This window comes from Meriones unguiculatus, chromosome 19 (genome assembly GCF_030254825.1).
Source record: "Meriones unguiculatus strain TT.TT164.6M chromosome 19, Bangor_MerUng_6.1, whole genome shotgun sequence".
NCBI classification, from domain to species: domain Eukaryota; kingdom Metazoa; phylum Chordata; class Mammalia; order Rodentia; family Muridae; genus Meriones; species Meriones unguiculatus.
Window position 1 is genome coordinate 8,552,054 of NC_083366.1, and position 21,695 is coordinate 8,573,748.

At 40.4% G+C, this 21,695-nt stretch overlaps 1 protein-coding gene across 2 annotated transcripts in view; it reads left to right on the forward strand.

Moving 5' to 3' along the window:
- Window positions 1-21,695, forward strand: part of Nebl (nebulette) — a 353,920-nt gene that overhangs the window by 233,548 nt on the left and 98,677 nt on the right. Inside the window, exons 5-9 of one of the 2 annotated variants that reach the window (XM_060372754.1) lie at window positions 5,111-5,251; window positions 8,379-8,469; window positions 8,566-8,637; window positions 16,337-16,441; window positions 18,923-19,033. The exons of the other annotated variant lie outside the window; for it this stretch is intronic. Coding sequence (XP_060228737.1) covers window positions 5,193-5,251; window positions 8,379-8,469; window positions 8,566-8,637; window positions 16,337-16,441; window positions 18,923-19,033 — 438 coding nt within the window. The 5' untranslated portion in view covers window positions 5,111-5,192. The remainder of the gene's footprint in view (window positions 1-5,110; window positions 5,252-8,378; window positions 8,470-8,565; window positions 8,638-16,336; window positions 16,442-18,922; window positions 19,034-21,695) is intronic. 2 annotated transcript variants of the gene reach the window in all.

A 21,695-nucleotide genomic window follows, 5' to 3' on the forward strand; every position in this document is an offset into this window, starting at 1 on the left:
CACCACCAGTGTAAGTTAAACCAGGTCTTGCTCTTCTGGGTACTGATTATTTTAATAATTTACTTCTTTGTAAGTGGTTTTTTTTTTTTTTTTGTTTTGTTTTTTTTGTTTTTGTCTTTGTTTATTTTTTAAAATCAAGACAGGGTTTCTTTTTGTAGCCTTGCCTGTTCTGGAACTCACTCTTTAGACCAGGTTGGCCTTAATTCAGAGATCTGTTTGCCTTTGCTTCCCAAGAGATTAAAGGTGTGTGCCCAGCCTTGTTAAGTGGTTTAGTGAGAGAATTTCTGTGATATTTGGTTTTTCTGAAGCCAGGCCGTGGTGGCACACCCTTTTGTTCCCAGCACTTGGGAGACAGAGGCAGGTAGATCTCTGAGTTTGAGGCCAGCCTGGTCTGCAGAGTGAGTTCCAGGACAGCCAAGGCTGCCTTGGGAAAAAAAAATGGCTTTTGAAATAGTCTTCTATTTTAAGTTACAAATGAAGGCATTCCATGGAAATTGAAACAAGACTTAAGAGTTAATATTTCAAAAGTTATGAATCTGTGAGACTAGTTACTCATTTTACTTTCTTGGTTTGAAGTGTGATGAGATCAGTATATGAAGACAGAAGACATCCTTAGTGAGGACAGTCATTACTGACTTGATACTTGAGGCCAAAGTACAAATCTAAGTGTCACTTTTTAGCAGGGTAGATGAAGCTGCCCATTTCAGTCACTTCTCGTAACTGTAGATATCTGAAACTGAGGTTTTTTTGTAATAAGCATCCTTACTAGAAATTTTCTGTATTTCTACTTACATGAATTCTTCTTGTGTATTTCCCCTTGTAGACAAATAAACTTCAAAGTACTTAGTAACACTAAAAATTTTACATAGTTCATACACAGGGAATAATTTCACTTGGCTAATGACACTAAGAAGAGATAAAAGTTAGGCTCAAGGCACATAGGGAGAATAGAGTTTCTGAAGAGCTGCTGCTTCCATAGTTAATTGACCAGGGACTGTATCATGTGTAAAAGGTTCACGGCTCACTAGCTTTATATATATATATATTCTAACTCTATTTTATTTGGGGTTCTTTAAAGCCTCTGCTTTCCAACCCCAGAAGGTTAGTGGGGAGAGGAGCTACAGCCTTTTAGGGTCAGTGGGTTCTTAGGCGCTATACGAGTCTCCATCAACAGCAAACACAGGCAACAGTCTCCTCCAAGCCGCTGCATTGGAACATTTCTGTCTGTCTGCTCCAAACTGCCACACTGCCACTCACCATATGCCACACTTTCTGGTTCTCATATTTATGTCCCTTAGAGTCCAAGACCACGCCCCTGTCCATGCTGCCTGAGGCAGGCCATTACCAGCTGGCAAAGACCATGCCCTGTGGGAGGCAGTTATCCACTGTGGACAAACTAAAGCCCAAACTAAAATCCCACACTTGGGATTAAAACAAAAACATATTTACATAACGTAACTGAGTTTACAAAGAAACCAAAGCTTCCGTTACTCCCTCTTTCTCTCTTCCTCACTCCTGTTGTAGGTGACAGTGCCACTGAACTCTGGTGTGCTTCAGTACCTCTCTGTGGATCTTTGCAAATGCTCCCTGGATGTCTTCCCTCTACGGTACCACCTTGCTCAAGTCTGGCTTACCTGGGAGGGACCTGATCTTTCCCTTGTTTTTGTGAAGTCCTCTTGCTCTGCACTCCATAACTGTCCTGCTTCCATTTTCTGCATTACACTTTCTCCAGGAAGTGCCACGTCATCTGTTTCTCGTGTGTTTATGTAACCTATTGTTCTAACAGCTGGTCTCAAAGTGCTTTACACCTCCTTCAAACCCATCCCTTTGTTTCCTTGAATAGGAGGACTTCATCGTGTTTCCACAGTTTGATGTACAACTTCCCCCAGACCAAACATGACAAAACAGGTTCTTTTACATGAGTTACTAGGAAATTATTTATTCATTGTGCTTCCATAAAATCCAGAAATCATGTAAACAAACTGTGTTATGAATTAACTGGTAGAGCATCTATTCTGAGTCGGTTAAAGAATTGCCAAGAGTGATTAAGCCTGTTCTCTCTCTTTCTGGCTCTGAATGGGGTGATGACAGCCACCGAAGAGCTTCTTCAATAAATCCATTCTCATGTTCAAGTTTTTCCAGATGTGAGAAATAATTAAGTCTTAGCGTTTATTGGAGCCTTTTATGCTTTTCAGGCAGGCACTGGCAGCTGTGATGAATTAACTCCGCCTGCGTGTATATGTTGTTTGGGGTATGTGTGAATATACGTACATGTGTGCGTTCATACACGTAGCACTTGCCAGTAGTAAAACCAGGTCAGGCTTGAAAACAAAACAAAATGAGAGGCAGGTTACAGTGCATGCTAAACATTTTCATAGCGGCCCTTCATAACTGAGAGCACTTTCTCCAGCAAGTCCCTTTTTCTTTATTATTTGCTAAATGTTAAAAAAAAACTAGGATAAAATACTCATAACTGTTAAATGACATATTGTTAAAATATATGATTCTTATAAACCACAAAATAAGCACATTTCAAGTATTTAATTTTTTAATAAATGAGGGGACCAGTAAGATGTTGCTGTTGGTTCAAAGGTGAATTTGAGGAACCATAGATGCATAAATAATAAGGAATGCTGAAATGAATTCATAAATAGATGCAAAGCCAATAATCAATTGTGTTCTCTAAGACATAATTTACACTTCTGTAGATAAGGATTCTTTGTATTATTATCAATTTTTAGCAGCTTGCAGAATTATGAAATAGCTTAAAGACAGTAAAAGACAGTATAGTTACAAAGAAGTACTTGATGAGATGCTCAGCTTTTTTTTTTTTTTTAATATCAGGGTCAAAGTCTTTCACAACTATTCCTGACACATTCCACAAAGAACTCTAGAAAAGGGATACATACATACATGCACTGTAATATATATATATATACACACACACACATACACATATACATATGTATGCACAGATACATACATACATGCATGCATATATGCATACATACATACATCTTCTTTTGTGATAATAAAGCTGCCTGACCCTCTGGTTCTTCTTAAACGCCATATCAGATCATTTAAACCATTGACCTCTTTTCTTGAAGACTGTAGGACAGTGAGGACCCCATAACCAACTGGGGTTTAGAGGCTTATATACCCCTTCCTAGGGAGAGTGTAGCAAAGCATGATCTAGGCAATTTTAGGGAAGAATAAATTATTTGGGAGGGGGATAAATGGAGTCAGAAAGACAATGGATTCAGACAAAGTTTGTTTAGGCTTTGGGTGTTTGGTTTCCTCTTCTTTGGCTGATGAAATAACATGGTGGAAGACAACTATCTTCCCTCTTGGTAGAGCCAATTCTTGTCATTTCCAGCTTCTGCTGATTCATTCCCCAGTACCTGTAATCTAAAACATCCCATGGTCCAAGGCTCCATATTTTCAGGTGTCTTTAATCTCAACTCAGAGCTGAACCATAACTTATTGTAATATTTTATGAGGTATTTTCATATGTAAGTAAATTGTCTCCATGCTGAAGAGAAGCGAAGAACATCCTCTATTATGAAGAAGAGAAGGGAGAACTGAACGGAATAAATATGGGATATCTGTTAACAGAGCAGGACCCTTGTTGCCCGTGACACTGGGGATAAGGACAGGGAGGCACAGTGTGACTCACCAGAGTGGCACAGATGTGCTTCTTTGGCCGTGGCTGTGTCTCTTCACGTTGTCATTACTCACTTGGCAGTTGCTATAGAACTGTATCTGCTTATGCATACACATCATGCTGTTAAAAGTTCAGGAGACTTCAGAATTCTTATTACACAAATCAGCTCTTATCTTTCCACTGTCAGCTGCTGGGGGATGCCCTTCTTCACCCTTTGAAATAATAGGACCCTTTTAAAACTGGAGCTTTTCTTGTAACTGTGCACCTTGCTGAAAGCTCAAGTGATTTCCTTTTATTAAAGTGCCATTCTGAATTATGCCAGATGGGAGGCAGGCATGGATTAAAGGATCTTCTGTAGAAGGTGTGGTCAAGCCAGATTTGGAATTCTATGGGTTCATCAGGAGGAATGTGATCTCCCGTGTTGGTCTCATTCTGTATCATTTCATGAAGAAAGGACCAAAGTAAAAATGTAGACAATGTAAATGAAGAGTGTAAAAGTAGATAGGGATTAGCAATTGTATAGATATTTCCTTTGTGGATACTCCAAGGTGAAAGTATGTATTAGTATACAACATTAAACTATGATTTTAAAAAGGATAGGTATTTTTAAAACATAGTAACTACCCTCAAATAATACTTTTTTAAAATCCCCCAATCAGATTTTAGACCTATTGACAGAAGAGCATGGCTATAATAAAATCAGGGCTTGAAGCTTTTAGAGGAAATGTGGCATAAATTTTATATTATATTCTTATGTAAGCGAAAAGAAGATGCACTAAATCAAAAGTAATGGTGTATGTGGCTTGCCAGAAAGTCCATTAAAGAGCTCACCCGGCAGGTTCTGAGGTTTTCTCCTTTCAGGGTATGTGTTCCTCAGCACTGGCTCTCCTTACCTGGGCAGAGAAGCAGCCCCCAGCATCCCTGTGCACTAAGCAGGGCTCCATCATTGTACTTGTCACATGGCTTTGCAAAGGAAGCATGCAGTTAACTGTTCCTGGCCCTCAGTTTGTCCTCTCCAAAGGAAGGCACTCTAAGTGGGGGTTTGTGTTGGTTTTCGGCATTGGGGCCCACCTGAGGGCCTTGCCACATACCTGCTTACGGAAATCAAGCAGAGTTTCTAATAACCCTGCTACTGTCTTAGCCTTCTGTTTAATTTTTATGTTTATTTTAAGGCATGGCCTCACTAAATTGCCCACGCGGTTTGAAACTCTGTAACTTGGGCCGGCCTTGAACTCGTGATTCTTTTGCTCCCATCTCCCATAATAGCTGGGAATATAAGCTTTTGTGATAAATCCTAGCTCCTAAAGATTTGCTAAGGATCCACGTGACTTTAAAATTCTGATTCCAGCCTCTCAAAAGAAAAAAATGTGTTCATATTATGCGTGGTGTTTGGTTCTATCTTAGGAACTTTTGTGCATTAAGGCCTGAGTGATTATTTTCTTGCAGCCCAGTGAAGAGCCAATAAGAATTCAGAGCATGATTGGAAACGAGAGGAGAAACTGCTCAAGCCTCATGCAGGTCATTCAATATGGAAACAGACATCACGAGAGCAACACGAGGATTATCATCTGAAGTGGAAGCTAAGAGGTGCATCTTGGACAGTGTTGGCAGTGTTTTGTTTCTGTGTAAAAGTATATAGAAATTAATCATCCATAGGAAGCATTTCCTTCCTGAAGATAGTACAGTGGATATTCTAGACTAGCAGAATAGCCTTTGGGAGAGGACACGAGGAAAACAATTACAGAGCACACCTTCTTCTCCTTACAGGACAAGTTTAACAATAACAACGAAACATCCTGGCTTGGTGTGGCTAGTATCTCAAGGCTTCCCAATTTATCATCCTTGGGCCTGTTTCTTTCTGGCAGTCTGCTGGTTAGGTGGGGTTTGGGATACCTTTCATTTGTCTTCTATCTAGAACGGTTCCACGAGAAGGCCAGCAATGCTTGTAGAAGACATTTAGTCAGTTGTAACGATGTTGCCCTCAGTCACGTTTCATAGAAGGGACCAGGTAGCGCTAAGAGACAGAGGTAGGCAAAGCAATAGTTGGGATGAGATGAAGAAGCAGGATTCAGTTTTTGGAAATGAAAGATTTGGAAAGCTGAGTAGGGCTTTTGACTGATGGTCATCACAGATCTCTCTCTGCATGTGTCACTGTGGCCTGTGGCACTCATCCTGGCAGGTCTAGAAATTCTTTTATAGTTTGCTGTCTTGAGTAGATTTGTTCTAGATTATTGTTTTTTTTTAAACACCTACTTTATTATTTATACAGTATCCTGCCTGCATGTGTGTCTGTAGGCCAGAAGAAAGCACCAGATGACGTTATAAATGGTTCGGAGTCACCATGTGGTTGCTGGGAATTGAACTCAGGACCTTGGGAAGAGCAGCCAGGGCTCTTAAACCTCTGTGCCATCTCTCCAGCCCCTAGATTATTGTGTGGTTTTTTTTGTTTGTTTGTTTGTTTGTTTCTCTTATCAACCATTTTGAGAACATTTTGCCTTTTGGAAAAGAATTTAAGAAATAGTATGTTTTTTGTTTTTTTTTTTTTCAGTGCAGTTTATTCAGGAACCTTGAACAATCATCAGACCCTGGGGGAAGCCAGCCCACAGCTTAAATAGCCTCTGGGTAGCCAACCCCAGCGTGCCACGTGGGCAATGCAGATAGGTCCACATACATGGAAGCAAGCCAGATCCTCAGCCTTAGCCAAATGTGGAGTTGTTTGTGACAGAGAGCACTCACCATCGGAAGGTGGAAGGCGGAAACCAGCTCCATCTTTAAGGCGCGGCATTACGCAGCTCTCTACAGTTCCCCCTTTTTGTTTTAGATGCATCAGGCAAGAGTAGAGGTCTGATCTCTGATATTAGAAATAAATTGGGACTTTGTACTGATGTTCATTTAGGTGTCATCCACCCAAAGAGCATCAGACCCGTCCGATACCTTTTTCTCAGAGGCGGGACCTGGGGCATCAACCCGCATGCAATCAGACATGCTCTTCTCTGGGTCTACAGCGGCTGACCCTGAGTGCAGTGCTTAGCCTCGCATCCTGAGCATAACATTTTAGCTTTTGATGGTAGCCAACCATGCTTGGGGAGACTGTCCTGCTTCAGTGGCTGTAAAGGCCTGAATGATCATGGCTGCATTACGCTGTTGTGAGACTCTAATCTTGCATATATACCACAGGCAAACCAAGGAGACCAACACCAGAAGGCCTGCTAACGCTCCCATGCCCGCCCATTCCTAAGAAATAGTATGTTTATAATGGTTGTGCAGAATTCTAATGTCTTATTAATTAGAACTTCAGTTTAGGTAGTGCTGAGGCACTTTTCCTAAAAAAGAGTTGATGAGGATCAGTACATGAATGCATGTTCTATAGTTAGAGTATAAAATGTAATGGGACGCTCCAGAGCTTCAGCATGGCTATCCTTCCCCCACAGATGCTCAGTGGGATATACAGACTGTAGGTCTCGTTAGCTTCAGTGGTTTTTTTAAATTCAAATTTGAAAAATTTTTATAATAGTTTATTAAAATAAATTGAAAAGTATATGAAGAATGCATTATACTTGGCTATTTGGAATGATGTATTACTTTTGATAAAGATATATTTTATGTAATTGATTTAATTAGTCACCATAGAATATTTTTCTAACACTGATCAGTGATATGCTCTAATTTTGTTAAAAGCAAATTTACTCTAAAATTTAAACAGCTGAATTAACACATGGGGAGTGATAGATTCTTAGAATTGCTTAAATTGACAATAAAGGATTTGTTGTGGGATGTGTTTTCTTAATTATAGAGCAAGTATGACAGTCCACATGACAAATATCTTAACTTAAACTCTTAATTTTCCAACTGTGAAATACAGTGAGACTATAAAAAATAACTAGTGAATTTGTGAAAATTTATACAATGAGAAAAATGCAAAGAGAATGATTATTTTTGAAGCAATGGTGTTTCTAGAAGTCTTAAATAATATATCAACATATATTAACTTTAACTTCTCATGTTTAATGATGTTTACAATTAATGTGATACAGTATTATCTAATTTGAGATTAACAGTCATAATTAACTCAGAATAGATTCTTTGAAGTGGTTCAAAGGGCTTTTTGTATAAATTATTAGCCTCTAATCAGCTAATACAAAGTGAGTAGTTTTGGGGGGATGTGAAAAGTACGTTAAAATCTCATAAAACATTTAATTTAAGTTAATGAAGTGAACTTGTATGGTACAGGGTCTTCTATGGAAAAAGAGCCATGCCTGACATTCTAGAGAAAACTTTATTTAGACCAAGTTAAGAAATCTTTGGGATAACCAGCTTTACGATATGCTATCTTGGTTGTTATAGCTGAGTAGATTTCTAGAACCTTCAAGTCCCTTTTAAACCATTGGGGGGGGTGAATTGAATTAGAAAAAAAAGATAAAAAACATTTTCTGTTTTGGGTTTCTTAAGGTATTCAAAGAATGTTAATTTTAGGTTTATAAAATTGAACTTTGCCTCAGAAAATGTTAGTTTTCACTTGAGAGGCTGGACCTGTCAGAGCTGGAGGGTCCTGGGTGTTCACTGACACGCCGTTGAGATAAGGAGGGTGACATGAGCCAGGAACGAAGTCTGGCATGCTGTTGCTTCCAGTGCCCCAGAGACACCGGAGCTCACGGGTGTGGCGGTCCATGGAAAGACTCAGTTTTAAAGTTTTAAAGCACTAATTTTTTGATAGGGCAAAAATGAAGGTGCCTGTATTTGAGGATGTAAAAGGTGAAACTGAAGAGATTGAAAATGTGGAGGAGGAAGAAGAGCAGGAGGACAAGGTGAGTGAGAAAAAAATTCACCTAAGAACAAAAGTCAGTCCTTTAACAGACAAGGATAAAATGGTCCTTTTCTCTCTTTTTAATTTTGTCACATAGGTGTTTCTTAAACCTGTTATTGAAGATCTAAGCATGGAACTGGCCAGAAAGTGCACTGAACTCATTAGTGATGTAAGTGGCTTTGAGAAGACTTTTGTCTTAGTTGCTTTGTTCACACGGTTGTCTGTGTTGTGGAGTCGTGGGGCTGGAGGGAACACCGGAGGTCATCAGTTACAGCACAGCCATTCTCTAGATCACAGAAGTCCAGACATGTTAGGTGATTTCTCCAAGGTCATATAGGCAGGGACATCTGCTGGAGCCATTGTCCTTATTCCAAATCCAGGTCCTGTTTCTTCCAAGTTGTGCAGTCATCCTGAATTACATGGTGCTACGTTATCAAGCTCATCCTGTTTGAGAACCCCCAAGACTTTAAAAATTAGCATGACGATACAGTCTGTCTCAGAAGGATTTCTAAGTGAACGATTTTCAGCATGGAAGACCTTTAGCTAATGAATGGCGCTTAATACTCTGAGAGCCATTTGACATTTTTGTCAAATGCAATAATTTTCCAAATCATGAAACTTTATGTACCATTAATTGTATCCAAAATTTCTGTGTAATATAGATGTGTGTGTGTGTTAATGGAACTATGCATTAAAAACCCTAATTCACATGATGATATCATTAAAAAGGAACATTTTTGCTTTTAGGAAATGAAGCTAGTTTATATGGTATTCCAAGGAACTTTTAGAGTTATTTAATGTAAACATGTACACATACATGTACACATTCTAGGTTATAAATATTCAAACTAGAATTCTAACTTCATAAGGAAGACTATTTCTCACTTAGGATGAGAACTCAACAGATCCAAAAATATAAGAGAGTCGCTGGCTAAAAAAACATGGAGTTCTTTGAAATGAAGTGCATTCAGGAAGCTGAGCACAAAACTGGCTGCAACTGTTGTTGGTAATTTGCAAAGTTTGTTTCCTGCAGAGTAGGGTAGTTTATCGGCCAGTTCTCCAAGGTCATTTTGCTCAAGTCAGCTAAACAATAACCTTCGAAATGTAATTGATGCTGGTGGGTTCAGCTTTTTGAGCATAATGTTTGTAAGTCTAAGATGAAGTGTACATTTAAAATGCTGCATCTACTCTTCAAAGCACTGTGAGTAAATGCTAGCTACTCAAAGCCACCGCTGTCTGTAACATTTGTACCTGTTTGACTATGTTTGATGTAAAGGTGGTAGTAAAGGTGGAAATGGGCATACTCACCCGAATTCTTGCGACAGTTAAATTTTAAATTAAAATTTCTTTGTTATGACTTAGCTATAACCATAAGCTACCTAACATGTAAATATTTTTTGTAAACTGCAATAATGGAAAAGGGTTACTACAGCGATGACCTTGGCAGCAGGGGCAGTTAGGACTTAGTGAGCGCCTCGTGACAGGTGTCATAGCTTGTGAGGTTGAGTCTCCTGTTTCCCCCCATTTTAGAAGCAAGGGGAGGGAGGTACTCGGAGGTTAGAGCAGGGAGGTGAAAACAAAGCCCCTCTCTTCACCCTGCTGTTCTTTCTCCTAGTGGATCCCAGAGTAGCTCCCACTAACAGTCTCAGCAATGCCATCATTTAAAGCCCGCTCTGGAGGCAGCGCCGCTCCCAGCTTTGATATGTTTTTACTGAACTGTAATTATTGCTGGGCTGTAGCTTTAATTAGGCAGGTGATTTATTGGAGTGTTTTGGGGGAGGATTGCTTATTGGTGACTTAAGCGCCTTCCTGTAGGGAGGCACAATAGCTTTTTTTTTTTTTTAATCACTTTGTGGATGCAAGGTTTGTGCTGTTCCCCTTTAGGTGAAATCAAACACATGGGAGAAATTTCTGTTTATTATAGATTTATGTTTCATGGTCTGTACTACTTAAATATTTAGAACATGATCATTGCTCCTTAATTTATGACTGGATATGTGCTTACATTTTATTTCATCATAGAATTCTGTACTTACTAAGATAATCATTTAGTTTCTAGAATTTTTACATGCATCAATAAAAATTCTGAAATATTATACTAATTTATAAAATAAAAATTAAAAGAAGGGTTTACAAGGCCCTCAGCTGCAAAATAAATAGGTAAACAAACAAACAAACAAACAAATACTAAAATAAATTAAATGTTCCTTAAAGTTTCAGTTAAATATAACTAATTGAAAGTTAATTGTTCTTCTTCAGGGACATCCGTAATTATATAGGGAGCAAATGACCTTACCTTTGAGATTCCTTTTTATTCAATAAAATTTCTAAATTTGAAAATTTTCATTTGTGCTATGTCGTTGCATAACGACAGCTGGTTGTCTAACATGCATCAGTCACCGAGTTAAAATGATACATACAAATGGGCGTTTTGTCACATAGGGTCCTATGTTCTGGTTGAGCCTGTTCTGTATGGGTACAGTATTGTGCGGTGCTAGCCTGGTGGCCCACATTTAACCTACAAAATGCCAAACTCAAGCAGGAACCTTCATATACTTTGGTGGGGTTTCAAAATTGATCCTGTCCTTGAGGGCCATCTGTGTTTCCTTGCTGCTTTTTTTGTTTTGTTTTGTTTGAGGGCAATTTTCTTTCACATTACTGAGTTTAGAGTTCTTACTGAGTGATATTGGGAGGGGTTTGCTGATCTAGCAGAGCCCTGTACCCTAAAGCTTGAGGAAACCCTCATGCTGGAGACCAACTCACTCACTCAGTTGGCAAGTTCCCTAGGAGTGGAACAAGGTCAGTGTGACCCTCAAGCCTTGGCCATCCCAGTGGCCTACCTCCTTGCTGCATGCATGCCGGCCACTCCACACCTACTCCTATCTTGTGTAAGCAGCAAGCCTCAAGCCTCTGTGTAGTGTCCATGTGTCCCAGCTCCAGGGTGTGCATATCAGAAGTTGAGTGACTGTCGTCCAAGACCTTCCTGTGAGCACTGGGGACAAAACTCAAGTGGAGTGCTATCTAAGCCAGAGCCTAGCGACCAGCCACTCTCTGCTCTGCCTCATTTCCCGCACGGGTGTGGGGGTTATGGGTTTCTTTGCACCAGATAACTTTATATTGTCCTCCACTGGTCCGGGTTATCTTCTTTGGATCTTCTCTTGCCTTATATGTCTCCATAGCATTATTATAATCAGAACTGTGCCCAGTAGTCCAGCTGTGGGTCACTTGGGACTATGAATGAGTTGATACTGAGTTCTGTTTCCAATGCCCCTTGTAAAGCTGTTTGGAGTTTCACAGACATGGGGGAAACCGTTAAATTTTGACCTGTTGCTGATAGCTTGGGCCTTTCATAGCAGTTTGAATGATTGCAAGCTTGCTTACACTAGATAGATTGATTAATCACTTTCCTGCCTTCTTCCCTCACTTTTGAGAGTATCTGAGGCTCATCTCATTGAGCTCACCATTTCACTCTGAGAGAGAGAGAGAGAGAGAGACAGAGACAGAGAGAGAGACAGAGAGAGACAGAGAGAGGCAGACAGACGGACAGAGAGACAGAGACAGAGACAGAGATAGAGACAGAGACAGAGAGAACTGGGGTCATTTGAAGCCCGGAGATGCTGCTATATCCAGGCCCCTCTGCTAATATCCAGGCAGTATGTAGAAATGTTAAGTAAGGTTGGCTTGGGGTCAGTCCTGGGAGGCTTCACTGGGTGGAATTCTCTACAGCAGAGAAATGTCAGTTTTTCAGGTTGAGTGGCTTCCCTTTGGGAATTAGTATAAAGCATCTTTCTTGCCTTGTTGATGTTTATTTTTCTTCAGGTTTTCTTTTCTTCTCTTTTCCACGTCTTTCTCATCTAGTTTCTGCTTTGTGTTTGAGCTGCCTCCACCATGGAGTTTCTTCTGCATACCTCACATTCCTGCCTTGAAGGACATCTTGCCTCCAGGCAGCATCTTAATTTTCCTTTCAAGTGTGTAACACTATTTCTCTAACTAAATGTTCTGATATTTCATTTTGGTTGTCAAACACCTCATCAATTCCTTGTATAAATTTCACTTGTCTACTAGATTGAGCATCCAGAATTGTAGATCCAATAATATTCTGGGTGGTAGTCATAAAAAATATTAGGCAATCCAGGTGGTGGCAACTCCCTCCTTTAATTCCAGCACTTGGGAGGCAGAGCCAGGAGGATCTCTGCGTTCGAGGCCAGCCTGGTATACAGAGTGAGTTCCGGGACAGCCAGGGCTACACAGAGAAACTCTGTCTCAAAAACAAAACAAAACCACTGGACAAAAAGGAATCTTTGGCAGGCTTCATGTATGTGAGCTTGTGTAGAACTAAGTCGGCTTCACAGCGGGTAGTCTTATTCAGTATTTTACTTCAAAGATTGCCGGGTGCTAGTAGGGGCCTGCGTGCTAGTGGGGACAACTTTTTTTCAGGCAAATAAACTTGTTTGCTGTGGGCAAATCCTTCCCATGATGAAAACATTAAATTCCATTGTGACTCCTCTAGAGAAAGCCCAGAGTATATTAGAAAACCCAGAAGAGTGACCTTGGTCATGACCTTCTGGTTCATAAGCTGTGATCAAACTGTAGTTCTTTCTCACCAGACTTAACTGAATTCAAGGGATGTGATTTTCTTTGTGCAAAGACTTTCTAGATAAGCATCCACGTAGGAAGAAATAGTCACAAACATTTCCACATCTGTCATGCACTCTGGGCCATTAGCTAATCTTGTTCTTGCCATGGGCAGGAACAGGAAGAAACTGTCCACTAATTCTCCTCTAATTTTAGAGGGAACATCATGGGATTAGGGGGAAAAGCCAAGGGGTAAAGTAAATGTTTGGGACCTCTAATTGACCATGAAGCCATCAACATTACCCTACTTCTATCTTTAATTTGAAAATATGTTGAGTTGTGTGTTTTCTGTGAGACAGATGGTTGCAAGTAACAGCAAGAGCTTACCCAGTGCAGAAGAGAATATTTTCTCTTCCCATATAAAGCCTGGAGGTAGGTGGCTCCGTCTCCACACAGTGGCCATCTTCATTCTCCCTGGTATCTTTTCTTCTGCCTTGCCTTCATCAGGGTCCTTGGTTATCATCTTCTGACATCACTGCTGCTGCCCCCCGTGATTGAGTGAAAAAAAGATGGAATCTTACCATGTCAGATGACTGTGCAAAGCTTCTCCCATTAGCCCAGAAATAGTAGAAGCTCTGCTGGGAAGATTGCACAAAGTGCCTTGTGGTGGACCTTTGGCCTCTGTGCCCCTGTATCCTCTCAGACTAATGAGGAGTCAAAGAAAATGATGCAACAGGGCCTGTTTATCCCAGTTCATTCTTTGGGATTGAGGTTGATTCCCACTCAGGTCTGTTTGATTGGACTGAAGGGGTATGGTTAGAAATCTCACCAATACATGGAGCCAGTCTTAGGCTATAATTCATAGACAAGGGTATCATATAACTCATAGACAAGCCATCTATTTGTTGAATTTTATCTGAGTGAAACTGTGTGTAGTTGATTGATGTTGTTCTTATTCATTTATCATTGCCTATCACACCAGCACAGTAATCCTACAAATATGTAATAGAGTTAATTATGTAAAATCTTGCGAACATTTACTTATTGTTCTGCATATTGGGGAATTTATTAGGAATTGCACACAAACTCACTGGAAACCGTATACACAAATTCATTAGAAACCCAGCACCAATCATGGTGTGTGTGTGCATGTGTGTGTGTGTGTATGTGTGTGTGTGTGTGTGTGATTTGTAACAAATTTTATAAGATAAATACCAACAGGCAAATGACCTTAAATTTTAAAATACATCTTAAGCTTAAAGATGCAAATGCATCCAACTTCTAAATAAAGACTGAAGAAGGTCATGAAGCCTGGCAATCAAGGCTGAAGAATTTGTCTACAGAACAAAGGAAGTAAATACTTCACCCTTATCCCCAGCTCCTGTCCTCAGCATTTAGCCCCTGTCAAGCATTATCAGACGGCCTCTAGCCATAAGCACATACCACTGCACTGGAGAATGTGATTCTGATGGGAAAGATGGTGGCAGAAGATAAAAATAATGAGCCAAACTTAAGCCTAATGATAGGCTATTTTTTTTCTCACACTTAATTATATAACGGGGTACTTTTTCCCCCTATGATCAAAATAGCCTGGTATTTATCATCCTGCCATTAACGATTTAATTACTAGTGACTGAGGAGAGAGATTTGCAGGAACCTTAAATTATGGCTAATCTTTGAGAAGGAAAAAATGTAATTTAGTGTTCAGATAAGATAAATATGTTCTCTTGTTGATTTCATGAATAAAGCAAATGGTAGGCATTAATATCTATGAGACACAGCAGTGAAATGTAGAATTTTGAAATTACTTACTGTATTTGTATCTGTTTACACCTCAGGTCAGGTTAGGCTCCTCAAATCAGATTTGCAAATGGGAAAATCTCCATGGAATGTTAGTCCATTACATCAATATTATTCATGCCCTCTTAAGAGCTGGGTGGTGGGTACAAGTAAACATCACATTTGAATTATAATTAGGAAGACCATATAATTTATCGTGTGAATTGAGACAGTTTTCCAGCTTAAGTATTTATGGTCTTGTGTAGATAAACATGACTTTATTACAGAACGATATAAATTTCAGCAAATTACTGCTATTCTCTTGATGTCTCTGAAATCTGCCCTACCCAATTTTCATATCGTCCAGCAGTTAACCTGACAGGGAGACACTGCTGGCCCTTCTTCATACTCCTTATACTTCTTGAGCTCATGTATCCTGTGGAATCTCAACAGGAGAATAATTTTGGCCTCTCTCCAAGTAGAGTTTGCTAGTGATTCATTTTGCCAGTGAGTTTGAGAAAACTGAGCATGTTCACCTAACCCCGCGGAAGGCTCAGGTGGATCCGCCCACTCACAGCACCGTGGCACTCTGGGAAGATCTGTACCACCTGGAAAACATTCTGGGCAGATTCTGAGCAGGGGGTAGGTGGGAGGGAGGCAATGGGTGCTGATAGATTGGGGAAGCTGGATTTGAAGAAATCAATTAGTAATAGGCCTGTTTTGGCCAAAGTTTAAGTTGCTTTCTATGATCTGGTCTGTAAAGGCAGCAAGGCTAAAAGTAATATGTTTGTTTAGTTTCTGCCCCCACATCTCAATATTTTGAATCTTTTCTGAGCACTTCTCGTTTCTTCCCTTGAGGTAGGCAGCTGTCTCAAGCCACAGATCTTTTGGCCAATAGGCTCAGGTTTGAACTCTGTGTGTGTGTGTATGTATGTGTGAGAGAGAGCGAGATTGAGAGAGGGAGAGAGAGTATATCTGTGAATGATGTGTGTGTGCACATTTGTGTGTGAGTGCAGGCAGGTGTGTGTCACCGCACATGCGTGGAGTCAGAGGACAACTTTGATTGTAGGTTCTTCCAGCCTGTTTTTAGACAGGGTCTGCCCAAGCCCACCCCAGGCCCACGAGCTCCTAGGCATTCTTCTCTCTCTGCCTTCTCCCTCCTCTCAGGAGTGCTGAACTACAGATGCTTAAGCTAGTTGTCTGACTTTTGTGTAGGTTTCGGAGATTTGAGTTCTGGTCCTCCCACCTTCACAGCAAGGACCTTCATCCTTTGTTTCCCTGGGTCCCCAGCCCTGAGTTCTGATGACGACTGCATATTGGAAACAGGGTTCTCCCCTAGTCGAATTGCCTATGCAGCTCCCTAAGGGTTGGGGAGGGATCGCTGATTTGGCTGTTCTGAGGGGCATCCTGCCTTTCAATCTTTATTTCATTAAATGATGTTGAGTAGCTTAACTTCTTGTGAAGAAAAAGTTCACTACAGCTGTTTTTTCTTATGTTAATTAACTTTTTTTCAGATTCATTATAAAGAAGATTATAAAAAGTCTAAGGACAAGTGTACATTTGTGACTGATACTCCTATGCTAAACCATGTGAAAAATGTTGGTGCTTTTATTTCTGAGGTAAGGTCTGAACAGCTGTAAGATGAACTGAGTTTTTCTTTCTTGTGTTTATATGGATAAAAATGTACATTAAAGTTGGAGAATAGTTTTGAAAGTAACACTGAATATTGGTCATATCTAAGTTATCTAACTCTATGGGCCAGGTTTGTATGTGTAAACTGATTTTACTGTATTTCATTGGTGAGTGCTGTTATACTGCACGTGTGTATTTTGACTGTAGTTGTCCTTTCTTTATGTAGACTTAGCCTTGAAAAGAAACATTTTTATTCATGGAGGAGACAGTTCTGGCAGCCTAGTTAATTTTAGAAGTTTCAAGTTATTCATTTCCTAGTGGAGAGGTACATAATTGAATACCACATTGAAAATAAGTACATTTTGTCAGCTGAATCCTTCAAATGTGCCACTTTGATAAATAATTTTTTATTAATTATAGTTTATTCACTTTGTATCCCCCCTGTACCTCCCTCCCTGCTCCCCTCCCAATCTCACCCTCCCTCTTCCCCACCCGTGTCCCCCTCCCAGTCCACTGAAAGAGGGGTTCCTCTTCCCCTTCCTTCTGATCCTAGTCTATCAGGTCTCATGAGGAGTGGCTGCAATGTCTTCTTCTGTGGCCTGGTAAGGCTGCTCCTCCATCAAGGGGAGGTGATCAAAGAGCAGGCCAATCAGTTCCTGTCAGAGACAGTGCCTGTCCCCATTACTATGGAACCACTTGGATACTGAACTACCATAGGCTACCTCTGTGCAGGGGTTCCAAGCCATCTCTATGAGTGGTCCTTGGCTGGAGTATCAGTTTCAGAAAAGACCCTTGTGCCCAGAATTTTAGGATCTGTCACTGTCCTTGTAGAGCTCCTGTCCTCTCCAGGTCTTACTATAGCCAAACGTTGGGCAGAGTACAGGGAATCTTTGATAAATAAGTTTAAATCAACTCTTTTTGAGTGGGATAAGGCTCGGCTGGAGAGAGGCACTGATTCAGAAGCCAGGGCAAAGGAAACATTTCCAGTTGGAAAGCCACAAAGTGCCTTGTGAGTATTCAGTGCCACATTGCACAGTGGATCCTGTGTCATAATCTCCATATTGGGGGGGGGGGTTGCATTAGTCTGTGCATGAACTTGAAAAAGAGAATGAATAAAGCAGCATTGTAAATGACTGACCTCTAGTGTTTTGTAACTTATGTTGGAAAGAGATAAATGTGATACACTCAGGATTCTCTAGTAATGTGAAACAATTTTGAGAAGCCAGGCCATTTCTGTTATTATTACGAGCATCTCTAGCTGTGGGACAGAAGCCCTATGGAGGATATGCTCCATCAGTCAGCACCCAGATCAGCTCCTCCCTCCCAGAGGAGGGAGGGCACCGAAACCTCATGCACAGAGCATGAAGAAACATGATTTTTTTTCTTGTGTTACCTGTATTATTTATCCTGCATAGAGAAATTCTTGGTGTTCTCAATTTGTGATTGATTAATTTTTCTGAAAGGAGTTAACTGCAGAGCCAAAATTACAAGTGGTGACCTATTGTGTTCCAAGCAACCTAATTTTCCCAAGAGGAGATGGTGACTGAGTGTTTGTCTTTTCAAGTAATGATAGAGCTTGTTCATAGTCAGTGCAGGCTGAGGGTACACACACACACACACACACACACACACACACACACACACAGAGTAAATGAGCCTCCACCTCACTGTGGCTAAAGGAAGCCAAGAAGGCTTTAATAAAGGAATACTCCTCTTTCACCTCCTCCTATTTATTATTATTAAATTACACAGGTTTAGAGGATTTAATATGACAATTCTATACATTTATTATAACATGTAGTTAACATTTTTTAAAATCTCCTACAAACAACTTTTCATTAGCAGATAGATAAAATATGTACATATTTCTGGGCTGAGTATGATGTTTCAGTATACACATAATAGGTACTCAGCAAATCAAGGGAAATGTTTCTTTCTCCTTGTTCTTGTTTTGTGTCTGCAGCTTTCGGCAACCCTTTCAGTTTTTCATAAAATAAACAACAGTCAGTTGTGAACTGTGGTCACCCTCAGTTCTGTAGAACACTTTAACAAATTTATTGTACCTAATTGTCTGGGTTCCTGTTACCCAACATCATGGCCTGTCTATCACTATTATTTGCATTTAGATTCTAGACAGTAAATTCTAATGACAGAGCCACTATTTTGTGGCTCAGAAGATCTCATTGTTCTCAGACCATTTGTTCACTGGCCAAACCCATGAACCCCTCAATACACAGATCGAAAGTGAAACTGTCCCCTGTCCTTCCATATTGCATTTCAAGCCCTCCCCACAATACACTGGATTTATTTTTCTCTTTCAGAATATGCCCATCAGATTTATTGACATGTATTTAAATAGCCTGAAGGTTTTTTTTAAAGCAATTATGTTTCTGAAATAAGTTTTCTTTTATAGTCACAATAGCAAAAGAAGGATGCTTTTATTTATTTTTCTTTTCTTTTTCTCTTAGGCAAAATACAAAGGTAGCATTAAAGCTGATCTCTCCAACTGTCTGTATAAGCATATGCCAGCCACCATTGACAGTGTCTTTGCCAGAGAGGTGTCCCAGCTTCAGAGTGAGGTATGAATCAAATTTGTAACCTTGTGAAAGTCATTTGGCAGTTGATGAGAATTGTTTATCTTGGTTATCACGTAGTAAATGGAGGTTAGAAGCAACTTGTGTATACTTTTCAATTCTGTACAGAAAATGAAGGTAACCTTTGGGTATCAGGTCCATGTCAGCCACCTGTCTGCTTCTCCGTGTCCCATTCATTGCTCTTTAAAGATCTGATTGCAACATCATCCAGACAGTCTCATAGGTGGGCTTTTGCTAGCTACTATCAAATGAGTCTCTGATTTCCTGTATGATCCCAAAGCCAAGAACATTTCAGTAGAATTTACAAAGTCAGGGAAGCAGGTGGTGGCTGGATTGGGGACATGCACAGAATCTTGCTCCCTCTGCCAAGCCAATGCTTCAGGAACACCCTATTCTATGGCATGTGTTTCCTGTTAGGCCATCAACAACCCTGCCCAGGAACTCCAGCAGGTTGAAGTTGTTATTTCAGTGATTTTAACTTGCAGAAAAATAGAAGCGCTGTCATCATGAGAACTCATTTCAAGCCCACGAGTGTAGGGGGCTGATTTTTTTTTTTCTTAAAAGAGATTGACAGGTAAGGCATTCTGAATGTTCTCCATCTCCTGAATTTCTAGCTACAGAATTTCAAACTAGAATATTTTGATGCTTTCTGGCTCATTGTTTTCATCACATTGCAAATGGCTCATTGGTTTTTTTTTCCACATTGCAATCTGATGATGATGATGACTGTGATGATGACAGCAATGCTGTTGGTGGTGGTCTGTACTCTGTTTTTTTTGGCCCTCTGAACTTTGTGAACGAGCCTCTTCTGACTCATTTCCTGCTCTGTACTTGGAGCATTCCCCATCACCTATGAACTATACATTCAGTTGAATGTATGTTGATTTTCTTCCTAAGGATAAACTTCCGTCTGCATAGTTTCTGTCTTCCTGTGTAGAGAAGGTCTGTGATAACACACAGCATTACCTGGGCCAGGTGCTGTTCTGTGTACCTCTCACTTTTGTCCATTTACCCTCTCAACAGCTCCACAAGGCATCCCCCTGTAGGGTTGTAGAAACAAGCACAGAGGCTGAAAATAGGATTTACGCATCCAGGGAAAACCAGAGCCACAACACAAGCACAGCTAGCTAATCTGCAAATTGGGATCCTCAGCACGTGCTGATTCTTCATCTCTCCTGCCCATCCTACTCCTTGCTTTCTTATCAGTCAGATTTAGTTCTGTTTTAAAATACATTTAATTTTTTTTTTGAGACAGCCTCAAATGTAGCCCAGGCTGGCCCCACACTCGGTAGAACTTCAGCTCAGAATCCTCGCACTTCAGCCTCCGAAGTGCTGTCATTATAAAGTCATGTGCCAGAGGCCTTGTTTCAGGAAATTTACTTTCTTCATTAGATTCTTTTTATTTTTAAGTAGAAGTTGCCTTGAGTTTCAAGTAATCCCCAAAAGGATTACTCTGGAAAAATGCTAAGCATGGAACCCTTCTTAGAACATCTTTAAGTAATTCATTATTATAAATTTAAGCATCTACCATGTCCTCAGCTTGGCAGTGACTCTATCTCAACTATGCAAGATGAGTCTAAAAATAAGCAATGGAGAGGTTCTGCATGGCTGACTGTGTTGAGGATGTCCTTTACTTGCCCTGCCAACATCTGGTCACTTAGTAATTTGTTGATGATATGGGCTACTTAACAAAGCACATAATTACAGCACAACATTTGATGTGGGACAAGTAACAATTATTTAAGAGAGAAAAAGAGTGCATTCTTATGTTTGTGCTTGGTGAGGTAATACTTTGGGATATGTGCTGGATAGTTTTATGTCAGCTCCACACAGGCTAAACTCATCTGAAAAAGAAAAAAGGCATCTCAGTTGAGAGAATTCTTCCCTAAGATGGGGCTGTAAGCAAGGCCATAGAGCATTTTCTTAATTAGTGATTGATGGGCAAGGGCCTAGCTCTTTGTGGGTGGGGCAATCCATGCCTGGTGGTCCTGGGTTCTATAAGAAAGCAGACTGAGCATGCCGTCATGAGCAAACCAGTAAGTCTCACCCCTCTCTGGCCTCAGCATCAGCTCCTGCCTCCATGTTCCTGCCCTGACTTCCTTCGATGATAAACAGTGCTGTGGAAATGTAACCCAGACAAACCTTTTCCTCCCCAAGGTGCTTTGATCATGGTGTGTCACAGCAGCAATAGAAACTCAAACTCAGGCAGGTGCTTGGATTCTAGTTGTTGTTTTCCAGTGCAGGTTTTCTCACCTTCCAGGTAAGCATATCGAACCTTGCAACATAGCATGTAACATGAAAAATAGTTCATAGAGGACATATTAGGATTGATAATGTGTTTGTCAGAATAAGTTACCATGCACATTATCACCATTTCCTCCTATGATAGACACACTAGGTGTCCACAATAGGTGGACTTGAGTGCATAGCAAGATATGAGCACTTCCCCTCTGATTAACTTCTGGCTTTCTGTACGAGAGAACTTCTGGTTCTTCATAAGACTTCTGTTCCAAAGGCTGACAAACCTGTAATGATGTTTCTTTAGGTTTATATGCATCCATTAAGAAAGCAGATGGATTACTTGCAAGTGCTTGTGTGTGATAATTAAGTTTTAACTTTGGTCATGTAGGATCAGAGTTGTGATATC